Here is a 25,297-nt window from a genome sequence, read left to right as displayed (position 1 = left end):
ACTAGAGCCCTGCTAAATCGCCCAGCTCTAACCTGCACGTGAGACTGTTATTGTTCACGTCTTGCTCGGTGCTTGGAAGTTGGAAAAGGGCTGAGAAGTGAGAGACTGGAGTGTGTGCGCTCCATGAGCCTGGAGTTTGTGTGCCGAGTGGGTGGGTGGGTGCGTCACAGAGCCCCAGAGCTCTCGGCAGAGCACTCAGCCGCTGTTGCCCTCCTCTCGGCTCGCTGGAAACATCATGTGTCTTTGGGAGGCTCAAAGGAACACTGTTAGTCAGAGCTGGGGAGGCGAAAGCAACGGGAAAGAGCTAAAATAAGACCGCGGCATTTCTTGTAAGCTGGAAAAAGGGAACAGAACGGGATTACGGACTCCGCTGTCAAAAAGTTGGATGCGACGGTAACTGGATAATTTCTTTGGAGGTGAGGAAACGGGAGGGGATGTTCAAGATTGACGATGGTATATTACACGATTATACCAGAATGAACAAGATCTTGCCAAAAACTTCGAAGAGATGACCCATGAGAAGTAGACGGTTTGCTGTTTTGAGGATGAGATTTGAAATGAATCAGTTGTCAGGCGAATTGAATTTGTGCGACGGCCTAACAATGCTGGACCTTGCTCAACACTTGACCGCCACAGAGGAACTAGCTGGATATTTGAAGTAAAAAACTTTCCGCTCGTTGCGTGTTTGGATATGCCATGCTGGCCCAGAGGAATGGGCCAGTACCTCTCAAAGAGCCCCCTCCTGACATGCTGGACGTGGAGGTGACCGCTGAAGGCTGCTGCTCGCTCTCCCCTTCCCCGTCGCCAGGAGGCTGTCCCTGGGCTCGCCTGGCAGGAGCAGACGGCTGCCTGTCGGAGCCCTACTGTCTGTGGTTCCAGCTGCTGGCGAAAGCGTACTGGGGAGAGGTGGAGATAGGGCTCAGTGGCCCCAATCACACAGTGTCCTGGGCTCGACTCAGGGAGGCATCCATAAAGAACTGTGTCCGATCCAGGGTAAGGATGATAACAATTCAACCTTCTGGTGCACATTAGTTACATGTTCAGAAGCCAGAAACATTTGGTATATAAAGTTTTTTATTTTTGCATAGGACTTTGTGAAGCTCTGATTGCTCAAGTCCACTGTACGCTATGGGTTTGTGCAGCACAGCCTGGTTCAGTAACGCCTAACTAATCTCACATATCCAGTGTACTGCAGCAAGAGTGGCTTTTGCTGCATAAACAATGACGTCACACAAGTGCACCACAAGTTCAATTGGAGAGAAATTACACATGATAGGGCCACTTTTGCGTAATGGCAGTGCGTTTATTTCAAATGATAAGGTAAGTCCTCTTATGTGCAGCCAAAGTACACAGTTGTGTGCTACTTTTGGTTTAGTTTGTTTACTCTGTCAGTGGTGAACAAGACATTTTCCATTGTTTTTATATTTGTGGGTAGAAGGTTGGTTCCTGTCTCCTTAAATAGAGACTGGTTTGCATTCTAGCATATTGTAAAACATTGAAACACAAAAGAAGTGTGCGTGTTGTGCAGGCCTATGATGGATTGTACTGGGACCAAGATTGAAGGTCTTTGACAAATAACCTTCTTAGACTCTCAGTGTGGACTATGCTTTGCACTATTTGCTCAGGCTCTCTCTGTTCATGTCAGTGGCGTATAGACTTACCCGGTACATGGCACAGCAAGTGATGGAGGAAAAGGTTACGTCTGGTGCTTTGGGGGGATTTCAGTGCGGGCCTTTGTCTTTTCCAGTTTGGAGGTATAGTCCGATTTCACCGACCAATATCTGCTGTAACAGGGCACTGTCTGTGTGGAGTGGTTTTAGGTTTCATTCATTGTTGATGGTGGCTCGTATGTCTTACGTTGCCATACCCCGTATATGAACGACGACTATGTTGACTCTTTCCCAATATTGTGAATAGGTGCCACTAATGGCGTATTTAAGTCCATGAAGTCTGTTGGATAGAAAAGCCAAGATCATGCAAATTTTGCCAAAATGGCCAAGTCTCTACACCCACTGAGGAATAGGAATTTAAATTGACATGCAAATGTGCATCCTGTCAGCGACATCATTAGGCAAATTTCGGCTTGTTTTGATACGCAGACCTCATACATATGCACCCCCAAATGTCCTCTAGTCCCGATCAATGAGACATCAATTCCGGTTTAAATAGTTGTTCAACCCCTCCTGGAACCGCCACCTTAACGTGATGGAGGGGTTTGAGCACCTGAATGATCCTGGGAGTTCTGTTGTCGGGCTTCGTGCCCCTGATAGGGTCTCCCATGGCAAACAGGTCCTAGGTGACGGGTCAGACAAAGAGCTGTTCAGAAGCCCCTTATGAGAGACCAACAGGCCCATTTAATCATGAAGCCGTCCTTCTGTGGACCCACCACCTGCAGTAGGAGCCATAAGGGGCTGGTGCAATGTGATTTGGGCAACTCCAACAGCTGCCCCCATGACCTGGCAACAGAAAAGTGGAAGAAAATGGATGGAGGGATGGAGGGATGGATGGATGGATAGTTGTTCAACATTTAAGACGTTTATCATCACAGATGTTCTAATAAACATCGTATATTATTGCAATTACTCCACTAAAGCTGCATTGTCAAAAAAGCCCAATCTATTGTTGTGGTGTGATTTGAAACCCAGAAACTAAAAGCTTCCTTCCCTTCTTGAATGGGAGCTGTAAGAGTAGCATGCACATTGCACACTGTCCACATGTGCGGCGTATGTCAGCCAGCCTCATGTGTGCCAGAAGGCTTAGCGATTGCATAATCTGACATTAAAATTTTAAGCGTGAAATGAAAACAAACAGGCGGTGCGGCGGAGTTCTCTCTGGTGCACTGCTCTGTGGACTGTGGCTGTCGTCCAGAGTCCTCCGCTCTTAGTGTTGCCGATGATTTCACCAGTCAAACCAGCGCGTCCACACCCATCCAGGCTCCCAGGAGGACCGTACATCTGCCGCTCCCAGGCAGCCCCGGCAGAGGTGCAGATAGAGGAGCAGAGGGGAGAGGGGCAGTGTTTGGCTTGAAGGGGAGACTGCGGAGAGAGTCCTTGGAAGCCTCTCGTCGCCTGCAGTCTCAGAACCGCAAACGCACTCCCTGTGGCGCTGCACTTCACCTTCGTCATTACAGACCTGATGGATGTCACACCAGTCTCCCTGCTCAGACAGCTCACGACACTGCTAGGACTTCCACTAACACCGTTTAGAGTCGATCTAACTGAAAGTAATGATGTTAAATAAGATAAACAGCCTAATATTATTCTCAACATCTATATATTACATTGTTGTTTGTAACTCCACAACATTTCAGCTCATGATTACACTAAGTCTAACACTATATACCACTGATTCATTGTTTCTGTATTGCATAACAGGACTCGCGCTGGTATCTTTGTCACATTCCCGAAAGTACAACCTTGACCGCAAAATGACACTTTGCAGCGGCGTAGGAGCAGTCCAACATGTGAAGAATCCGCAGCTGGGGAATTCTGCTGTTTTCAGAAGCCTGTTGATTATGAAGATTCCTGTTTAACCCCCGAGGCTGTTTTTTCTTCTTCTGAGCAAACACTCTGGCCTTTGTTTTAACCAAACTGTTTAGCTTCACGTAATTGTCTGGGGTAAAGCGGCAGTCTCATGAGGAGAACGTTTCAGAACATGGAGAGTTGTCTGGAGAAGGGTTGTGGCATGTTGCTAAGACTGGAAATGGAGAAAAATGGAGAGCAGAATGGTTTTATACATGGCTGGTGAAGTGACACTAAAGCATAAAGTCTACCCTTTAAGTTTAGGAAGCATTTGTCATGAAACGCCGTCTGTATGTGGTACGTGTTTCTCACATGGTCTTTCTCACGTTGTCGTCTTCAGGCCAAACAGAAGGATGGCCGCGAGCAGAGCGAGGGGTCATTGCTGGGCTCCCCTGTTCCAGACGAGGAGCCCTTCTCCTGGCCCGGGCCCAAGACGCTGCACCTGCGCCGCACATCCCAGGGCTTCGGCTTCACCCTCAGGCACTTCATCGTCTACCCCCCTGAGTCTGCGGTGCACAACTCTCTCAAGGTGAGCCACAGAGGGCCGGGGTGGACCACAAAGTTTGCATATTAATGGGAAAAACAGGTTTAGTTTTGTGCTTTTCAGACACCCAGTAATCAATCTCTAATGTATGCTGCAAAAATCTAATATAATCGAGACATTTATAAAAGGACATTATAATATAATCCCAACTCATACTTCTGACTCTGCGATGTCCCTTGAAGTAGCATGTAATACACAGAAGACATGAAGTATGCAGAAGTACAATAAGTGTCCAGGCTTGCCAATGATTTCCATGGGAAACATATAGCATTACGTAATAGACTGCAATACAAATCTTAATATACTGTACATTACAAAGCAAGACAGATAGCAGGAATAACACGCTCCTGTTTTGAAAGAAAACTCGCCCTCAATGTAAAGTAATATGATTTATGCTGCTCACGTAATGTGCCTTTATTTATGCTTCACACAAGATGAAATAGTTTCAACGGACTGATTGTTTGACAAAGGGTGACAGCACATATAACAATGTTTACAAAGCGTTTTGCTAGGAATGCATTCAGTAAGGATTTAATAAATCTATGAGGGAAAAAATCCCAATTTGCAAAGCAAGTGTGTTTGGTCAAACATATGATGCCATTAATTAGCGATTAATCCATGACTAATTTGTTAATTATATTGTGATTAATCATGAGATAAAGCGTTTACTTACAAATACTGATTTTAAATTCACCCGCTCCCCTTTTATTGTTTGTAAATGACAAACTGAGGAACGATGGACTATGGTCTTCTAATAACACTACAATGAATTATTGGAGAGAGAAATAAGGGTCTTCAGATTCCCATAGAAGCCTCTGATGGGAAAATGCTTTCTGAACTATCTCTTCAGTAACAAGGATGTCTGGGTGTCCTTACCGGTTTGCCACAGTGTCTCTTTCAACATGCACGGCCCGGGCCAAAGACCATAAACACATGGCTCTAGACTAACTTTGCAGGAAATCCGTCTGTGCATGCTTAGGAGGCAGTCCAAATAGACTTCACAGAAAAGTCAACCCAACTTATCCTGAATTATCACTAAAACAAACCAATAGGAGGCCCGCCGTGATAAGCTTTGGGATATCTGACACGAGAAAAAAAAAGACCTGTCCTTTCTATCCTTGGGAGTCTGTGCCAGCGGCGCTACTACAATGGCTGGCACTATTCCCAGAGCGTAAATCGAGACTGTATGAAGTTTACAAGTGTTGTTTGTTCACCTATAACTGAGGAGGTCCCAGCTAGATGCCTCACATAGGGATGTTCCATCGTGATGAATGCCACACCCCCTCCTGTCAGAAAGACGCGCTGATCTTCTGTAGGCCGAGTAAACCTAAAAACTTTGCAGGAATTGCAATGTAAATTAAAGTCAGAATATAACATGTACAATAGATTCCCCTCTGTGGCCAGGACTCCCCTGAAAAAGAGATTCTTAATCTCAGTGGGACTTTTCTGGTTCAATAAAGGCCATTCTTTCTTAAACATTACATTATGATATTGATATTGAGGAGCTGATGACGCTCTGAATAAATCGTCCTCCTCTGAGACTTAATGCCCGCTGGTTGCACTGCTTTAAGACCGTGACGCTAGTGGCCGACATTACTGCAGTACCAACATACAGTATGTGGGCCAAACAAGCTAGTCTTCCATTAGGTAGCATAGACACATTCTAAACAACTGTAAAGCCTGGTACCTCATTTTTTTTTAAACTTTCTACAGCTAGATATCGCTCCTGTGAAAACGCTGGGTTAGTTACAATTAAAGGGACCAGGCGGGTTTTTGTAAGAAACATTAGAGCTATTGGCGCGGGCGTGGCTATGACCGACCTGCACGCCCCGCGAGGGCCGAATCTACAGTGAAGATCCCGCCCTTATGCCCTTCTTAGGAACATGCTCCGTCACAGCAGGGTAGGAGGAGACTGTAAATCTGCCATGATTTGGACGATCATCGATATTATCGATATCATCGATATCATCGTCTATCACGATGATTCACAGTAAACATCGTCAACTGCCAATTAAGGGAACATCGCCCAACCCCAGCTCCACATACTGTATGTAATACCATGTCTTTCAGTTAAAAAATTCAGCATCACAATACGATATAGGCACCCAGAGGAATATCGCCTATAGACCAAAATGTAGCCAATATGACTGATATTAACTTGCTTTTGCGAATATCTCTGGAGAAAATGTGATAGAAACGTGTGGCATCAGAAAGAGGAGAGGCAGAGCTTTCAAATGAGTCCTCCCTGAGTCCCCAATGTCACTGTGTGAAATCGCATTGAACAGTTGTGGTCAAGTACTGCTGTTTCATAATCGCCCATGCATTCCAGACTATACTATCTTGTTATTACTTACTTATTCTTAACTTAAGTGTCATCAGTGTACCATCTGTAGCAAAAAGGTTGTACATAGAAGGTCAGGTTTCTTATACTAGTGGTAATAATGGCAAAAAAGGGCAACGAACGCCTGGATTTATTTTGGAGTTATTTTTTATTGTAGCTCCTCAAGCTACACGTAAACAACCTGTGTAATCTCTCCAAGAGCTACTGGCAGTGTTCATGTTTACTGGTCCACTTTGTTATGTGAAAGAGGTGTGAAACCGAGGCGTGAAAGGGCGCATTTTTGTGCATATTTAAGCAAATATGCTAACAATTGAAAACAATATTATAAGAAGTGCAATACCTTGGCCCTTCTTGAATTCTGCTACTCAGAGAACAATGTTTTTAAATGCACCTCCAAAATGATCAGTTTGTATATCGGCCCATAAATCGGCTATCGGCCTTTCTGAGCCCCTTTATATCGGACCCTAAAATGTCCATATCGGTCGGGCCCTAACTGTCAGAATAGATTTTTAGATCTGATCTCAATACATGTTTATTCCAACATCTACACAACATAAACACGTTGTTGCTAGGCAGAGTTAATCTATTCTACATGTGTTAAACGACCCGCGGTTTTCTTATCACAAATGCTGATTCTGGAAAATATTAAAAATGTACTTTTCTGTCGAGCGGCTGACTTTTGACCCTTGGCAGCTCCCTTTTTACATAACAAAGACCATAAGGGGCGAAAGAAGAAAAATCATCACTCTCTTACATTTATCAAATTGCACTGTACTTGACTGATCGCCGTCGGGGGATATCGGGGTTAATGCAGAGGGTCAGACGCACTTTGGGGGAGAGGGTTCATAAAAGAATACACGCAAAACATATGTGTCACTGAAGGAGCGAGATGAAAGTGCGCATTCGGAGGGAAATGAGGGTTTTACGTGCTGAGGAAATGGAAACAAAGCACCAACACGTCTGTGAAGTGGTTTCTTCTGGAAAGTGTCGCAGATGAGTTTAGGCTGGATTTTTTTGATGTCGGGGTTTATAGACGACGGCATCATGTTTAGAGACGCAACATGCTAACTTTTCACCAGCACATGCAGTAGCTACTTACAGTCAAGTGTCTCAGGAGTACATAAGAGAGTTGTTTTGGTTATTTATTTATTTATTTGTATGAGTACATTTGGACACTGTATCGTTGGCTCTTCACATTATATAACTTAAAATAAAGTACGGAAAACAGGTAAAAGTAGCAGCAAACAAAGGCACCTGAAGAAGAACTCAATCTGCTGTTTTGTGATCGTCATAACTTGAATCAGTGCTTCTTAGTTTAATAGAGCTTCATTAAAAGGTTTTATTTACAATCTGAGCCTATTTCTAATTCATCTTTTCTCTTTCGTCTTCCAGGATGAAGACAATGGCAGCCGAGGTGAGTTTTGAAATGAATGTTATTATTCTTAAATTTCCACTTCCATCACCTCATAGAGCTGGGACCCAGGTGCTGTTATGAAAACGCCAATCCACTTATTCTAAAGCTATTAATGTGTCTACTTTCCAATCAGTGCGCCCAATGCCGCGGTAATTAAGACTGACAGGCAATTACCGTAATGCACTTGGTTTGGAAATCAATTTGATGCGTGCTTTGCTCCGCGACCTGAATGTGTCGTTGCGGGCTCCGAGTGGGGGCTCGTTTGGCCGGGGCTTGTTTTGTCTGGACGTGGCGTGGGGTGAAACAGCTGAATTTGTTGCTTTGTTTTGCATCTTTGGACTCCTCTGGTGGCTGCTCTGTCGGCTTGGCAGGGCCGCAGCATTCCTGGGAGCATCCGGCCCGTCGCCCTGTGGCCCCGCTGTGTTCCGCACACGTCGGCAACACAGCGGGAATGCGCTTCAAGGGACACTCAGATTGTTGGGCTGAAAAATAAATGCAGACGCTTGATCATCAAATTGGATAAAGATTGTTGTGTTACTCTTTGAATTTCAGCCCAAAACAGCGCTTTGAATTGAAGGACTTGATGAATTGAACTTTGAGCAATGTCCGGGGATAAATTGTATAGATTTTTTTGTTTTTTGTTTGAATGCTCACACCTGGACCCTCATCTCAGATATGCTGGAATGCTCTTACTAATACTATTTTTGTCTTCCAAATCAATTTAGGAGAAATTGCAATAATGCTGACCGCGTGGCCTCACCAGGTATGATTCAGAGAATTGCTATGGCCTGAGTTGACATTCAAAATGAAGATTTAAGGGAGGGAGCGTCATGCGATGATTTTCTTGCAGCTTTCAACGGGAAATTGAGAGATTCCTGTAAGTGTCCCTCATCATTGAGCTTGGCCTGAAAAAGTGGCACATTCCTTAGTGCACTCCCCCTTCACAAAGCGCCTCATCGACCGGCTTCATTCAACACATGGGCCCTTAGACAAGCAAAGTAACACACACCAGTCCCTGCTGCGGCAGGAGGAAACCCCCAGGGATATAGCGCAACTTGACATTCCTGGATCACACACAGGTACAGTCACACGATGGAAAGACAGAGAGCATTGAAAAGGTAGGAGAGACAAGTTCATTATCCGATTAATTTTCTTTGTTTTTTCTCGACTAAAACGAGGGCTGTGCAATTTATCAAATTTAAGCTAATTGTAGTTACATCAAATCTTATTTTTTGAGCACAGAGTTGATGTGTGCAGCCCTACCCAGGCTATCAGGGCGCGCGCATGGGTTTTTATTCAGCAGGTCAACAGCAAATCATGTGGCTGTAACAGCTCATTGTTTGGAGTAAAGTTTGGACTTTGGAGGAAATAGATTTAAACATTTTGGGGATTTTCCAACGGAGAGCCTTAATTTTGTGTTCAAGATTATAGTAAAGCACTTTAAATGTTAAACGCTATAATGGAGATTGATCCCCAAAAAAATGCTTATGATTTATTTGTCTATTGGACATTATCCAAAAGAAGCAAACACAAACACCAGAGTGCGCAGGGCAGCTTTCCTGGATGGCACGCAGGTACAGTCATGAGATGGAACAGCAGAGAGCATTGAAATGGTATGAGAAGCATTCGAGGCTGCGCTGAACACAGGCTGAATAATGGTCATTAAGTTGCCACGAGCAGTCGTCGGCTCACTGCCAGCACCTCGTAAAATCTGCACTCGCTTCTGGGCTGATGAACTTAGCAAGAGGAGACGATAAGGGTCATACGTGCCAAAATGTCTGAAGGTGAGATGTTTGTAAGATAGACTTTTTAACGATGGTAAGCTCATTTGTAAAGTAAATGTACATTGACAAGTGTGCAAGACTTTACGACAGGAAAAGACATGTTTTTCTCCAAGTTTAATGTGCTTCTGAATTGTTCTGGTTATAAATGTTGCCACGGTAAGTTGATTGACAGTTTTATGTGTGAGCAACATGTTCCAGCAGTGAGGTCTGTTTGTTATTGGTTGGTTGAGGGATCTTAAACAGGAAGTGCTCCTTCCATTGCCCATGCACCTTTGGTTTTACTTATTGATTTCAGCAGTTATTTAACCATATTACAATGTCATCCGTCACCTCTCTTTTGCGAGTATTTCCACCTTCCTCCTCCCCTCTGTGACACTCAGCTGATCGAGATCTCTGTGAAAGGAAGCATGAGGTGCTGCGGGACCCGTCATTGTGCGGTTACCAGGCGACCGACCGCGACTCCAGGAAGTCCATACACACACAGCACATGAAAGCCAGCCGGATAGAAACAAGTCATTTTCACCCGCTCAGAGCTCAAGGTGCTATGAGGAATGTGTTAACCACACTCGGCTTCATCACCTTTGATGAATTACTCGCTGCGTGGGAGAGGAGATCAGAAAGCGTGTGCACAAGTTATGAGGTGGCATTACAAAAATAGCGTTCAGTAACATTTTTATCTTCCTCGTTTAATAGTTGCACGTTTTGATATCCTTCCTGACACACTTTTCACGGTTTATGTTCTAGCACACGCCGCTCTTTATGAAACCCAGCCCTTGATTCTAATCTTAATGACGTCGTCGTCCGCCTGCCCGATGACCTCCACCCAGACGTATGACGCATCCCCGGCCTGGCTGAGTGACCGACTTGGGTGTGTTTTCAGTCCACAGCGCGCTTGTAGCCATTTTGCAAGCTTTCTCCCTGTTTCTAAATCAGCTCTCTGGCGTTCTGTCCCGCCTCCCAGTCGTGCAGTTTATTTGCTTGACTCTGGGCCAGCGTGCGATGAGCCTGTTGGTGTTTGGGAGAGCGGTTTAAGGAATGAGATGGGGGGGCTACTGACCGCATGTTGACTAGCTGGGTGTTGCCGCTGGAAACACATCACAACGCGTCGTAAACATAGGCCGGCTGACGCAGGCGCATGTATACAGTACGGGACAGTGTGACGAGGAATGCTCTTCGCTTTTACCTAAACTTTGCGTCTCAAAGATGTGTTTGTTTCATTTCTCGGAGATTGTGTACATACCAAGGGGGTGATATCTCAAACGGTCCTCTTCCTCCTACTCCTCCTCCTTGTATTCCCATTTTCTCCTTTGCAGTCAGTTTACTTACAAAGAAATATGTGGTTTGTCTTAGGGCTGATCCAGCAGAAATTTGGCAGAATGCAGCAGCTTGGTGTGTCCGTCAGTGTTTTTCCTGTCCATCATGCATAAATAGCCATGTGCTTTGGGATTCAGCACGTTTTTACAGGCGACTAATGTTTTTATTGGCACCCAGATGGTTTGATAGTGACATTTTCATATAATTGAGCTGTCGATAAAACATTTGAATAATAACCATGAATCGCTAGCTTTATATTAATGTCATTCTTAAACATAACATTTTCATTAGTTATTTGTTCCCTTAATCAAATTATATATATCTTTAGATGTTAGTTTGGGGATTAAAGAGGGGGTATTATGCTTTTGTCAATCACATAGCACCAGTCTATATCACACTACAATGATGACGAAACCTTCTGTTGGTCTGTAAATGCAGTAAATTAGAATAACTGCCTTGTATAAAATTGCTCTCTCAAAATGGCTGTAGTGAATGTCTTGAAATAGGCCTCTGTCTCTTTAAGAACCTCTGAGCCTTTCCGACACGCCCCCTCCACACGCTGTCTGTGGCATCAGTGGGGAGGGGGTTCTGCTGAGGAGCAGTGGTTGGTTACTCGGCTGGTGAAGAAAGGTTGGAGGCGTCTCCAGGAGGTGGGGGCGTTCCTAGGAGGACTCAGGCAAACCTATCCCTAAAATGGCCGCCATCAGAGTTTTTACAGATTACTCAAAAATACGTGAATGTGCCAAGGCAACACTTCAGGCATGTTTTTAATGAGGGAATGACATAATAACAGGATGTAAAGCTTGAAAAAGTTGATTTTGCATAACACCCCCCCATTTAATCAAATTATAGATATCTTTAGATGTTCGTTTGGGGATTAAGTAACGTCATCTCAAATTGCTGTATGTATTTTTGCTTGTGGAACTAATTTGACAAATCTGAATGAAGAGGGAATGGGCTTTGTGTTGTAAATCAGTGTGGACACCAACTTTATGTAAATTACCTGGGCCAAGATCTTTGTTGGGTAAGGACCTTCATTGAGAGAACCTGAAAACTCCACACAGAAACACCCACACATAATCCGGAAAGTCGAAGCCACAGACAGTAAAAACTGCCAATACTGATAAGTGTTGAGTTAGCTGATAGGCTCAATTTAACCTGACCTAAAAATAATCTTAAATACGCATGTCGGATGTCGGATGCCGACGGCCGTTCTGCTTATGGATCGGCGGTACCAGAGCACAGCCAGAGGGTCAGGACAGAAACGTCTCCATCTGTTCAAATATTTGTTTTGCATTCAACTTTAAACTTCTTTCTCTACAAATACCGCCTTCAGTTCCCCCTCCAGCTCCAACACATTTTTTTTTTCCCTGCCATAAAGTTTGCACAGTGAAGGCAGCGCAAGCAAACAGAATTCCCCCGTATTCTCCAGTGGGCTCTTTGATGCCCCGCCTTCCTCCACCAGAACTATGTCCGGACCAGCTGCTTTCACAACTGCAGTACTTTCCTCAATCTGTACTTTTTTCAAATTTATTTTGGACATCTAATAGAGTTATAAATATGATTAGATTTGCGATTTGTTCAGGATTCAGCTCAGCTAGCTTTAGTCTCAATTTTGCCTCATGAAAAGCACATATAGAGAATTAGACTGGTTTGTAGACAACACTGTATTCCCTTTGTGATTTCAAATTGCTGTGCTTTTCGAATCCACTGTGATAAACCCTGAAGCCAAAGCGTACTTCCACCCACTGACAAGACCTTTTTGTCCAGAATTATACCATAAATGTTGCATGAACTCAAAAAAGATCAAATTCGCAATACAATGTTAAGTCCGTCTTTCGTCTGCACTTTGATAAACATCACACGGATCATCCATGAATCTTCTGAGCTTTACAGTCACGATACCTTCCCCGAACTTGAGTTATTGACGTATATTTTGTCTTTCCCTATCTATGACAGCAGAAAGCCATACACAAACTCCAGGTTAGGTCAGACGCGTTGACCATGTACATTCCAGCCGCTTCTTTCCAGATGTGGGTCACTTGTTCCCTCACATGAACTTGAGCTCCCCTGGTAGATAACTTGGCTCAAGAAAGAAGCGAAACAGGACTTTCTGGCAGAAGAATATCTTACAGTATCTTCTTTCTTAAGGGAGGATTTAGATATTTTGCATTTATTGGAAACTGTTGCAAATGATGTCCTTCTTTTATTGAAACACCTGACACTTGAGAGTATGAAGCACATTTACATTTATTTGATTTGACCTTCGTGTCAACTCAAATACTGTATCCACTTCAGAAGTTCTTTTATTCGCCTATCTTGAAGGATTTCGATTACGCTCTGACACGGACATTTAGTAGTGGAATTCGTCCTTTCACTCCGCCGTCGTTCAAAGTGTTGACAGGCCGTTATTGACAGACCGTCACTCACCGTGCGCTTGGGTGTCTGGGGCGATCAGTGAAATGTGTGCCAGAGCACGGCTGGGTTTATAAAGATGCAGCCCGGTTCACGGAGGTCACATGTTGGCCGCGCAGGTGCCGGAGGGGAGAGTAGACTTTCAAAGGGAAGTTGTGTTTGGACGCGTTTGTGTGGACAGTAGGAGGAGGGTTCATGGGAATGGAGGAAGAAAAAGGCAGAGTTACGGGGGATTTATTTCCACTACTGGTTTCTCTGCCTTGTTTCTTATGGCCCGCTTTGCATCATGTGTTTACTGCTGTCATTTTCACCGCCATTTCAAAGGCACGGCATGTTTATTTAACCGCGCATTTCATACACAAGGTAACTCAATGCGCATGGTCACATGTAGGCTCGCTACTTGAGTTTGGGATTATAATTTTGTGTGGAATTTCCATGAATGAATAGTAACTGTATAATCTTAGTTTTATTGATTCCTCTTTTAGAGCTAACTAAAAAAACATCTCTAAATTTGACAACTACACTTAATTGTCTCAACACTTGTTTTTAAACAAATATCTAATGAGTACATTTTCTGACCATATTGTAAATACAATACCATCTTATACTTTTACTTAAAGGGGGGGTATTATGCAAAATTGACTTTTTCAAGCTTTACATCATGTTATTATGTCATTCCCTCATTAAAAACATGCCTGAAGTGTTGCCTTGGCACATTCACGTATTTTTGAGTAATCTGTAAAAACTCTGATGGCGGCCATTTTAGGGATAGGTTGGCCTGAGTCCTCCTAGGAACGCCCCCACCTCCTGGAGACGCCTCCGAGCTTTCGTCACCAGCCGAGTAACCAACCACTGCTCCTCAGCAGAACCCCCTCCCCACTGATGCCACAGACAGCGTGTGGGGGGGGGGCGTGTCGGAAAAGGTCAGAGGTTCTTAAAGAGACAGAGGCCGATTTCAAGACATTCACTACAGCCAATTTGAGAGAGCAATTTTATACAAGGCAGTTATTCTAATTTACTGCATTTACAGACCAACAGAAGGTTTCGTCATCATTGTAGTGTGATATAGACTGGTGCTATGTGATTGAAAAAAGCATAATACCCCCTCTTTAAAGGCCCTAATCCAATCTAAGTGCACATATCTCGCCAAAAAAACAGTCATCAATGCATTTCGAGCATCCCAACTTCATGCTTCACAACATGAGAGCGATACTACTGCGGTAAAACTATAGTTTGCTACTATGCGACTGTAGAAAGGCTTTACAATTAGATACACAGCGCACAACGGTCACAAGGGAGTGATTTGCCAAATGCATCCATTCAAAGTGCGATCCCGGTTTTATTGCGATTCATCTTGCAGCCCTTCTTTGGACCAGTCAAAGCTAGGATCTCTTTTCCTCAGCTTTTTGTAAACTCAAACTGAGTGATTTTGAAAATAGTGCTAAAAATGTCAACATAATTTGAATTATTATATTAACGACGTTAGCTTCAGCATTGCTCAGAAAAACAACATGTCCTTTTTCTGTAAACTTGTGTGGTTACAGGAGTGGAGTCAGGCAGGATTGAGTGGTATTACGACGGGGTTAATGCTGTGAACGGGCAGCCGGCCCAGCCTTCGGTGGAATAACATAATCAAAACAAAACAACAGGAGCAGAGCTGGCCCACACACAGCCCTCTCCAGCTGTGGCCCGGGGACCAACGCCACGGACCTAACTGTCTAGAGAATCTCAACTCGTGTGGTTTTTGTTAGCCTTAAATGCTACATCTGGGACTAAATTATAAACAAATCTTTCTCTAGTTGCACCAACAGTTCACTGCAGTAGACTCGGACGATCACTCGCCCACGTACCACAGTTTGAAAACCTTCTACAGCTTACCTCACTTTGTTCCACATGGTCTCCAGTAAATATCCACATTTGTAACAAGAAAATGATTCAAGTTTGCCAGCAGCCATCATCCCAATTTATTTTACCGTAAAGGCTATAAACAGAAATGGAGTGTTTAGTGGGGAAAAAACAACCATTTCTTTCCGACGGCCGCTGGCAGACTGCAGCTACTGTTTGGTTAATCCACAGTCCGCTTTCGCTTTGGTAAGACAGTTGGGAGCATTAAAATATCCCAAAGCCTAAGATTTTCTCTTTTAATCTCGCTCATCCAGCTGTGGGCCAGAGAAACTTGCACAATCCAATTTGTGCAGCGGAGTTGGAAGTCGGTGAGATTGGCTCGGCTCGGGGAATCTGGTCTTGGTGCCACAGTGTTGACTTCACATCTACTGAGTTACCAGCATTAGCTTTAGTGTCTGTAAACACACTCACTCTATTTGACAGGAGATGGGGTGGCGGTTCATTAGAGGGGCAATACTGCCATCTGCTGGTTATGTGCATGTACTCGGGGTAAGCATTCAGTTAGAGTCTCAAATACTGTGTTCATTTTGACAACATAATTAGTCTTTTCATGGAAGTTTAAGTCAAGATTTAGTCAAAGTTTTAGTCATACTGGTTTCCTGGGATGTTGAGACTAGTGATGCACGATAATGCCAATTTGAACCGATAACCGATAATTCCGCATGTCCCGATACCGATAACCGATAATGACACCGATAATTATGTATATATATTTGCACTTTATTTTGTGACAAGAACTCACTGTAACAGTTCACAGTTCTGCCCAAAATATATTAACTCTACCAAGCAATATACAAGTGTATAAATATAAATCAAATAATGAGTTTGGGTCTCCACCTTTTTCTAAAGCTCTGGTTTTTTACAGTTCCATCATGAGCAGGTCTGTCTCTGTTCATCTGTGTCACATCTTATTTAAAAAAAAAAAATATTACTACTGCTACTTAATTCCTAGTATTTTTCTTTTTGTTGACATCATACTAATGAATTCCTATTTACAATGCTGGAATATAATCCTGCATTGGGCTCATTTATGCATTTGTGCCTCGTGTGGTAAAAAAAAAAAAACATAGCTGCGTGGCTCATTTCATCAATGTAAAACTTCTCTTGTTCATAGCGCTTCAGTCTCGGGGCTATCGTGTTTATTTGATCAGAAATGCTAAGATAATACATGGGTGTTCAGGCCCCGCTGTGTTCCAGTAACTTACGTGAGCGGATCCGCGGTTCGCATTTCCTCGTCTTTTTTCTCATTTTGTTGCGGTGCTAATGTTGAAGTTACTTCGATGTAAAAAGTCTAAAAACTCTTCCTTCGCGGAGAGCACCTGCACAGCACTGTTTCGCTGGAATACTCGTCGTATTTTTCAGCTAAAGCCGTGCAAAAGTCGGCCGTGGAGAGCGTATATCTGCTGCTGTAAATGTGCTGTCCTGAGTCTGCAGCAGCTCTGGGCTGCAGGACGTGCGGGCGGCGCCGCCGAGAGAAAGACAGCGAGCTGGAGCCGCAGATTCAATGTAATTTGAGCTTATAATTATCGGGCCTAATTATCGGCCTAATTTTTTTTTATCGGCTTATCGGGGATGGCGCCAAAATGCCGATAAATGCCGATAATTATCGGTGGCCGATATTATCGTGCATCCCTAGTTGAGACCACAGTAATCCTTGTATGAAATGGAGTGAACAGTATTGGATGTGAAGGGTGCATTCATAAAGAGCTGTGGCTGATGCCTGTGTGCTGCACGGAGCTCCCTCGGGAAAAGATGAGTGGGATAATGCTCGGATGTTGCTCTTCCTCTACGCCCTAAACTCTCTCTGTTTCTCTCTCTCATGCAGCTCCGGCCAAATCAGATAGTGGCTCATGTTCTCAAGGCGCTCACAAACCGAGCCAACCTCATATGCTCGGACGTCTTCTTCGTAACGCTCTTGCATAAAGTTTAATCAAGTTGTAATTTTGACCGGTAAATGCAGGAGGCTGAAAAACATAAGATCATGGTTTAAAGCTATTTCAAAGCAAATATAAAACTGCCCTTTTTACCTCTCCATCAGTTTAATCTCATACCACGCAGCGCTAAATGACCTCCCGATGTGGCGTGCTCTGTCTCGTCGCCATGTGAAACCACAGTCCCTTGTGGTGCGAGCGCGTCGTCCTGTCAGCGGCGTGTGACCTCTGCTTGTGTCCCGGCGGGGCCGCTCAGAACACATCTAATCATCCAAGCCCGGGGGCATTTTTAACTTGGACTACGCTCATCGTCTGCGCCCGACTTTTGGTTGTTTTATCGAGTACATATTCAATTGTCACTGCTCATAAACAAACTTACGCTCATCCTTCAGCACCTGGTGTCCCCATTAAGCTCATTATCTGCTTATGATTCATCCCGCGCGTGCGATTTTATGCATCTGCCTAAAAAGTGTAGCGTCAGCCCATAAGACATGAATGCTTTATAATATTTCTGATTAAACTTGCCCTAGTTTCTCTCCTCTTTCCGACTGTGTGACCGATCGCCTGTGCTCGCTCTCGTTGCCAGGGAGACAGCGGAACCGTCTGGAGCCAATGGACACGATTTTCGTCAAGCAAGTGAAGGAAGGAGGTCCCGCCCACGGAGCCGGTCTCTGCACAGGTCTGATCTCCACAGTACATCTCATGATTAACTCCCCCGCCTCAGCCAGGGCCGTTTTTTTTTTAGCTTTTGTTGGGGGCTCTTATGTAAAATATTGTTTGTGGGTCTCTGCCTCTGTTTTTAAATTATTCGATACAGTTGGTTCAGAAAGTTAAAGGTGCATTATGCAACAACAACAACAAAGAAGTGATATTTGGGCGTGTTTGACCTTGTAGTGTCTTAAAGGCTGCATCAGTGGTCAGAATGGCGTCATTACTTTTCCATCACAGTGATCCCTAGGACGCTCGAGGATCAATTGTGTGGTAGGTTTTCTCTGCTGACGGACCCTTCCACCAGAAAACCTACAAAACAATTGATCCTGGAGCGTTGTAGAGACCACCGTAATGGAAAGTAAAGGTGCCATGCTATTGCTAACCACTCATCCAGTTGCTGGGTCACTACAAGGTCAAATACGCACAAATATGAAAAAGAAAATTGCATAAAATGTCAGTGAGTAAGGTGAGACACGGCAGGTGAGTGCAGTTTTCACAATGTTGTAGTTTCCTCCTGTAACATTTTAGTTTTAATGTCAGTTACATACAATTATAAGACAGATGAAATCAATAAAAAGGAAAAAAAACAAAACAGAAATGTGTGTGCCCTCACAATCACCCCCAACCCCTGCAAAAAACAAACCAGAATTTCCCCCCAAAATCCAAATGGAGCATTATCTGCAGTCTGAACATTACCATAGTTAATGTGGGGGGGCATGTGCACTGTCTGCTTTGTGCTAGAAACATCCTTTCTGATGCCTGCACCGGTTCACATCTGCAGCTAATCCCACTGCCTTGTAACCTGCCAGGCCAAACAGCAAAGAGCTAGCCAACAACAGATGGGCCGCGTCGTGGGAGGCTGAACACACTGTAATATGCAAACTGTTACAGCGACCTTAGCTAATTCAGTTTTTGGTACAACTGCATAAATCAGACGGTGATATTTTTCCAATGTGACACACCAAGGTTAAAAGTACAGCATGTTATGTATTGGATTGTGTGCAGAAGTACTGGCTAAGATTTACATTCCTTCAAATTTTATAGAAGCAAGTTTTCCATCTTCCATCTACTTAATTTCTGCTTGTCAGGGTCAGTGACTTCAGTATATTGATTGCGTATTTAATCTAATAACAGGAGAGAAGTAAAGTTGAGCGAAGACTAATTCAAAGGGACCTAGAATGGACCCCTGCGGGACTCCTGTATTTCTTCATTTATTTGGAATGCCAAATTGTAGCAAACGTTCAACGCAGAACAGCTCAATATTTACATGTTTCACTTCATTCTGCGGTTGCTAGTTATTTTCCTAAGTTGTTACCACACCAGATTATCTCAAGCCCCCAAAGCCAGGGGCAGAAAGTGTAAAAATAGACCCCATCGTCAAAATGTTTGCTTGAAATAAAGGTGTCTTGTGAAAGCTGCGTCTTCTTGTCAGCGTTAGTGCTAGTTGTGCACTCTGTGGAAATGTTAAGTGGTCTGGACAGCCCTTCAGAACTGTCTGCTTTTATCTGTCCCATCTCCCTTCTCCTGGGATGCACACAGCAGCCTTTTCCCACAATCATCCTCTTTCTACCATAAACACACCTTGGGTTTTTTGAAGGGAGAAAATCCACCGGTCGTCCAGATAACCTGAAATCGTGAATTGTGAATTTGCAATGTTATTAAAAGAAATGTCACATTCTTTGCAGGGGATCGAATAGTGAAGGTGAATGGGGAAAGTATCATTGGGAAGACGTACTCACAAGTGATTGCCTTGATCCAAAACAGGTAAGGTCATTTATCAAAAAAATAATGATATCCAAGGAGTTTGAAGCCACACTACGTAATATTTATCCAAATAAATAAACTAAAATGCAAGTTAATTCCATCACAGGCTTGAAAACACTTTGACAATATGTTACCTGGGATGTTCCGCAGTGTGGCTTCACAATCAGTCAAGCAGACTCATTAAAAAGACCTTAGAGGATGTGTTCAACCCGTCATACTAAACTGATCTGGCATTTCTCTGCTCTCCCACACCTTTGACTCATCAGCGATGCCTCACTGGAACTGTGTGTGATGCCAAAGGACGAGGACATTTTGCAGCTGGTATGTAGAGAAGTATAATGTCCAGTGTTTGCGATTCTGCTTTTATTTGTTCACACCTACATTAAGTTATTTCCTGGGACTGCAGTTGTGGCACAAACTTATTCCTAACTTTCTTCATTCATCACATCTATGAGTTCATAATCATGGTTTAATGGTAGTTGCAGTAACAATAGAAAAGTGTCCTGGCTTGGCCTCACCTCAGATGACTGTGCTTTTAAGAGATCCAGTGGAGGCTACAGAGTTTCAGAGTTCAGTGATGCACAAAGGCAGCCCACGCCGCATTTGGGTCTCAGGACCTAACAGGCAATAAAGCAGCGCCAGGCGGCTTCACCTCAGTGGGCACGTGTTAGTCACCTCTGTTTGGAAACCACTTCTGCGGGAGAGATCCAGCTCGGTTCCCACTGTGTCGCTAAATTCCACACATAACTTGTTTGCTTTGTTGCAGCACACCAAAAGCCTCAGACATTTGCTCCTGGCTTTCTGGAATGAACCACAGAAAAAGAGGAAGAGGTTATAACAAGTAGAGAAAGCGGTTGAAAACATCCTGTCCTATTTAATTTTAGCCCATACAAAAGCTTTAAATATTATGAAAGAATCATTTGTACATCTAATTTCTAGAGGCTGTACCTTTCTGTATCATGTGCAATAAATGGAAGTCATCACAGACCTACACTTGTGTGACTGTTCAAAGGAAGTAGAGAAGAGATTATTGCTTTAGTTTCAAAGTTTTACATAAAAACAGAAGTAATTAGAACTCTGAAAATATTCTGGTGCCACAGTTTTTACCTGTACCCCCCAGTTTTGTAATAGGATGTCACTTTTGCACCGTCGAACAACGATAAAAGCGGTGTTCATTTTGCATATTTGCATATACTGCTCTCTCTCCCGTGCTGAGGAAACGCAGCCACAGTCAGCTGACTCCTGTCAGAGCCCTGTTTACAGAAGCCAGGGAGCAGAGAGCGTCAGGCAGGACTGGACAAATGATCTTGTCGCGCAGTGCAGCCTGTAACAGATGAGGCAAGGAGGGCATACAGTGCGGTTCAAGCGCGGCTGAGAAAAAATGCAGGGAAATTCACCACGGAGGAGGGGCAGCACCGCGACCAGCAGGTGAGAGTGACAGAGCCGGGACAGAAATGCTGAGTATGCCGAGAGGGCGGCTATTAAAAACTATGGCAGCCTGACAGCTATTGTAACGGGAGCTCCAGAGGACAGTGAACCCGCTACTACAGATGGATTCTCTTCTTTTCCATCTCTGATGACGGAGGGATGCTTCGGACCATGTTTGTTTGTTGCATCATGTAATTGGTGGATTTTTTTGGGACATTTCAAAAGTTGTTGTAAATGAAATGAAGAGAAGGCTTTATTTTTGCTTTGGATATGGCTGGATTTTATTTTCAAGGATTCTAACATTTGTTTAGGTAAGTTCACAGTTGTCCTGGAGTTTTCCATTGTTGCAAGAGTTTCATAAAAATAAGTAGTCATCAAATGAAGAGGTTTTGAATCTCTGGGACTCCACTTGTATGCAAACTGGATGTAAGAATGGGCTTGTGCTTACCTTTGATTTACACACTTACACAATTTTGGGGCTCATCAGCATTCATTTTTCACAATTTTCACAAGTTCACTCAACAAAATCCTGAAATTACAGGATAGCTGTAGATTAGTCAAATTACTCAATCCTGCTATAATTCTAACAAACAGATTCTGAACTTCAGACATTATGGGTCAGGAACCATTTGGAATATTTGTAGGTTGTGTTAACTTCATTAGTCTTTACCTGGCTTTTCCATTTTTCCCATTCTCACATAATTTGGTTATAATTTGCATCTGTAGATTGTTGGTCATTTCAAGTACTAATTCCTAATGCTCTTCTATCGCTTCTGCCTTTGTCTCTTCCCTTACCTGTCCCTAACCTGTGGACTGCAGTTTTCAAGGGATATCACTGCTCTGGTAAGAAGGGACTTCCCAAACTGATGCTTTCTGTTTACCTACCTGACTTTGGTACTTACCTTACAGCTGTTATTCTAGCCTGAAAGCACCTATCTTTTCACTATGGGGAATTTCTCACCTGCTTTGCCCTAGGAGAAAATGCACTCCTGGTTCAATGTGTGTCTTTTTAATATAAAGTGGCAGTGTAGCTGTAATCTGACACCTCAGGTAGAGAGTTGACAAAAGTCCAGCCCCACAGCTCTCACTTTCATTTTCTCAAGAGCAACTTTGCTGTCAACATGGGAAGGGAAGAATTAGAAACAAGGTCTATGTCTTATATAATTTATATGTAGAAAAAAATCTTGGGAATCTAATACGTGCGTGAAGATTGTTTTGTGACTTGAAGTGAAGATTTTTAGAAGCATGCTGACAGAAGTAGCACTAGCAGTCAATGTCAAACACAGGCGCTCGTTCGTCCTCACCTGCTGCCTTAGGGCTCCATCTTCGGTAAGCCATGCTAGCGTAGTTCTGGCAGCTTTACATTATAATTTTCTCTGTTTTTAACATGTTGATATAATGACTGTATCACTTTACAATGGGATAGATCTGCTAAGAGCATCTCTAATCAGTTTGTATAGTCTTTATTGTGTTTACTATGACTTTCTGAAAAGGGGCATCAATCTAAGGGCTCAAGTCAAGTCCCAAAGTCTGGTTCGAGTCACAGCTTGCACGTCCACACCTCTGGACTGTTATCTTAATTTTGTGATAATACATTTTAGTGAAATATCAAATGTGTCATAAATTGCCTGTGTGTGTGTAAAATTGTCTAGTTAAATCTGCGTTTCAATTAAACATGCTTGCGACACTCGTGACATAATGGCCTTTAATCTCTTGCAGGCGTACTCCCAGGACGCATACCTCAAAGGGAATGAGGCGTACAGCGGAAATGCCCGGAACATCCCCGCGCCCCCTCCCATCTGCTACCCGCGGATAGAAGTCAAGGCTGCGGCCATGGCCCAAGGAGCCGTGCGGACCGCCGAGAAAAGCTACCGCGTCGAGATCCCCGTCCCGCCTTCTCCCCCTCCACCTCCCATTACCGTAAAGTCCGTGGTTTGTAACGACATTGCAAGGACAGCCTCTCCGGACAGAGCGTCCCGGGACACTCCAAGCCATAGGACGGAGGAGAACCGGTACGCTACTCCGCCTGAATCCACCAAACCAAGGTCTACTGTTCCTTCAGTGTCAGGAGGCGTGCAATTACAATACCCGTCTGTCGATACCCCTGTTTACACGCAATCTCCAACTTCCAAAAGTGCTCAGAACTATCCCGAACCATTATCGCCAAACGTCCGAGCCCCATTGACGTCGCAGGAAACAAACATGTCGCCCAATCACTACTCCCCCGCTCCGTCGGCTTCCAACACCCCAACGCACCAGAACATCGACTGGAAAAACTACACGACGTACAAGGATTACATAGACTCCAAGAAGCTGCACACGTACGGCTCGAGGACTATCCAGGAGCGCTTGGATAGTCTACGGGCTGCTGCTAATGCTAACTCGTCGTACACACAGCCTCACTCGCCAAGTTTGTGTCAAAGAGGAGCGCTGGGTTCGCAGTCCCGCCGGAGAAGCGCGTCGCACGATCGCGGGGTCGAGGCCCGGTCGCCACCGGGTCCTTTAAGAAGCGTGTCCCAAGAGAGGCTAAGCGGAGGAGACAGGACATCAGCAAGAAAGAACTGGCATCGGAGCGTCTCGCAGGATGCAATTCCGTCTTCGGCGCCAGCAGGGGACGCCAAAGCACGGACACGCTCCTGTGATTACATCGGGCATCAGGCCGCAGAGTCCAGGGAATGTGCGAACAGGGATGTGGACGATCGGTCGAGTCGTGGAGAGGAGGTTAAAGCCGATAGACAGGCGGCGAGTGGGATTACGAACACGCCGGTCGCTGCTTCTGTGTTTACTAAAGGTACGGACGAATACTTCCCTTTAATTATATTCCATTATCTTTAAAATCAAAAAGTTCTTTATTATTGAAAAGTAAGGTACGGTTTGGCCATGCTAAAACAATAAAACTTTTACAAATATTATTATATGCACTGCGCCGTATATCATTATAGGCATAACAGGCCTCCCCAAGAAAGTTTATAAGAATTGACTGTATTTTTGGGGGAGCTTAGCACGTATTTGATCGTCCCAAAATCATCTTAGCAGCCACAGGATCTTTGCTGCAGGGCTCAATTTGGCACCAAGGCCAGAGGTTTCCAAAACTGGACATTTGGCCAGATTTGGCGTCATGTGTTTGTCTCTTACAATTTGCTGAATGTCTCTTCCTGCAGGTCACTCCTTTTCCTGCTAAACTGTCCTGCCCAATTTGGGCCCAATAAAATTGATTGAATCTTTAATGTTTATTGATGATACAAAATATTGTTTACTAATATTTTCCTCTAATATTAAAGTACTTTATCCGTCGCAAATTATTTTTTGTTCAAAAATAATGGTAACGCTTTATATTAAGAGGTGTTAATAAGGTATTTATAAGCATTAGTAATTAATAGGTTATGAATAATTTGTTTGTAAAGATATTAATAAGCTACTTATCATTCTATAATCAACAACCATAAATAATGTGATTATTCATGGCCTATCCTAGCCCTAATGCCAACCATAGCCCTAAGCAGACTGTTGCCATGTACTACAATTGTTAATCATCACACAGCAGTCCTTAAATTTCAATCCGTGTTTGTTTCCTCTCCAGGTACTGATCCATCCAAGACAGACGGCCTCATCATGCGGCCCTCTCGTCTGCCGGTCAAAAACTCGGACTTCTCTTCTGCCTTATCCCCCGCGAGAGCCCCCGCGCCCCTTAAAGACCAAAGAGCCAGCATAATGGGGAACCACATCGGCTACCCCTCTCCCGTGCATCTACTCAGGACCAGGGCCGACAGTCTGAAAACGGAAAAACGGGCGGAAGGAGGGCTCGGGGCGAGATCCTCTTCCTGCTCCGGCCCATCCTCGAAACTAGCCATGCAGAGACAACCACAAACCGTCTCAACTGTGTCCACCAACGGAGCTATAGCACAACAACCAAAAGCCATTTCCACCATAAGGACTAACGTAGAAGGGCCGGATGCGGCGGTAGTGGTTTTGAGACGCGACAGAAGCTCGGACGCCCAGCCCCACAGACCTCCATCTTACGTTTGTGCCGTCAATGACAGGATAGGCACCCAAAGGCCCCCAGCGCTGGTGAAAGCCGGTTCAGAAGGAGCGATGTGTCAGGAAATGTACTTCAGGAGACTGGACGACACAAAGCACAGGACTGGGGCGCATTTGGATGGTTCCCTGGACTCAATACCATTCATTGGTGAGGATTTTCACATTTTCTAAAAGAGTGGGTTTCTAT

General features: G+C 44.2%; 1 protein-coding gene across 6 annotated transcripts in view; it reads left to right on the top strand.

The window, feature by feature from the left end:
• arhgap21a (Rho GTPase activating protein 21a) overlaps positions 1 to 25,297 on the top strand; it is a 73,702-nt gene that overhangs the window by 35,939 nt on the left and 12,466 nt on the right. For 3 of the 6 annotated variants that reach the window (XM_079575889.1, XM_079575888.1, XM_079575887.1), the window contains 8 exons: positions 3,862 to 4,050; positions 7,799 to 7,820; positions 17,756 to 17,848; positions 19,566 to 19,644; positions 19,911 to 19,965; positions 21,892 to 21,915; positions 22,792 to 23,863; positions 24,653 to 25,258. In XM_079575889.1, the coding sequence (XP_079432015.1) occupies positions 3,862 to 4,050; positions 7,799 to 7,820; positions 17,756 to 17,848; positions 19,566 to 19,644; positions 19,911 to 19,965; positions 21,892 to 21,915; positions 22,792 to 23,863; positions 24,653 to 25,258 (2,140 nt within the window). Of the gene's footprint in view, positions 1 to 589; positions 994 to 3,861; positions 4,051 to 7,798; positions 7,821 to 17,755; positions 17,849 to 19,565; positions 19,645 to 19,910; positions 19,966 to 21,891; positions 21,916 to 22,791; positions 23,864 to 24,652; positions 25,259 to 25,297 lie in introns of those variants that run through there. The other 3 variants (XM_079575885.1, XM_079575886.1, XM_079575890.1) reach the window with 3 other exon arrangements.

This window comes from Gobius niger, assembly GCF_951799975.1.
Source record: "Gobius niger genome assembly, chromosome: 18".
NCBI classification, from domain to species: domain Eukaryota; kingdom Metazoa; phylum Chordata; class Actinopteri; order Gobiiformes; family Gobiidae; genus Gobius; species Gobius niger.
Note: the sequence above shows the minus strand (reverse complement) of the source record. Positions and strands in the feature narration are given on the sequence as shown.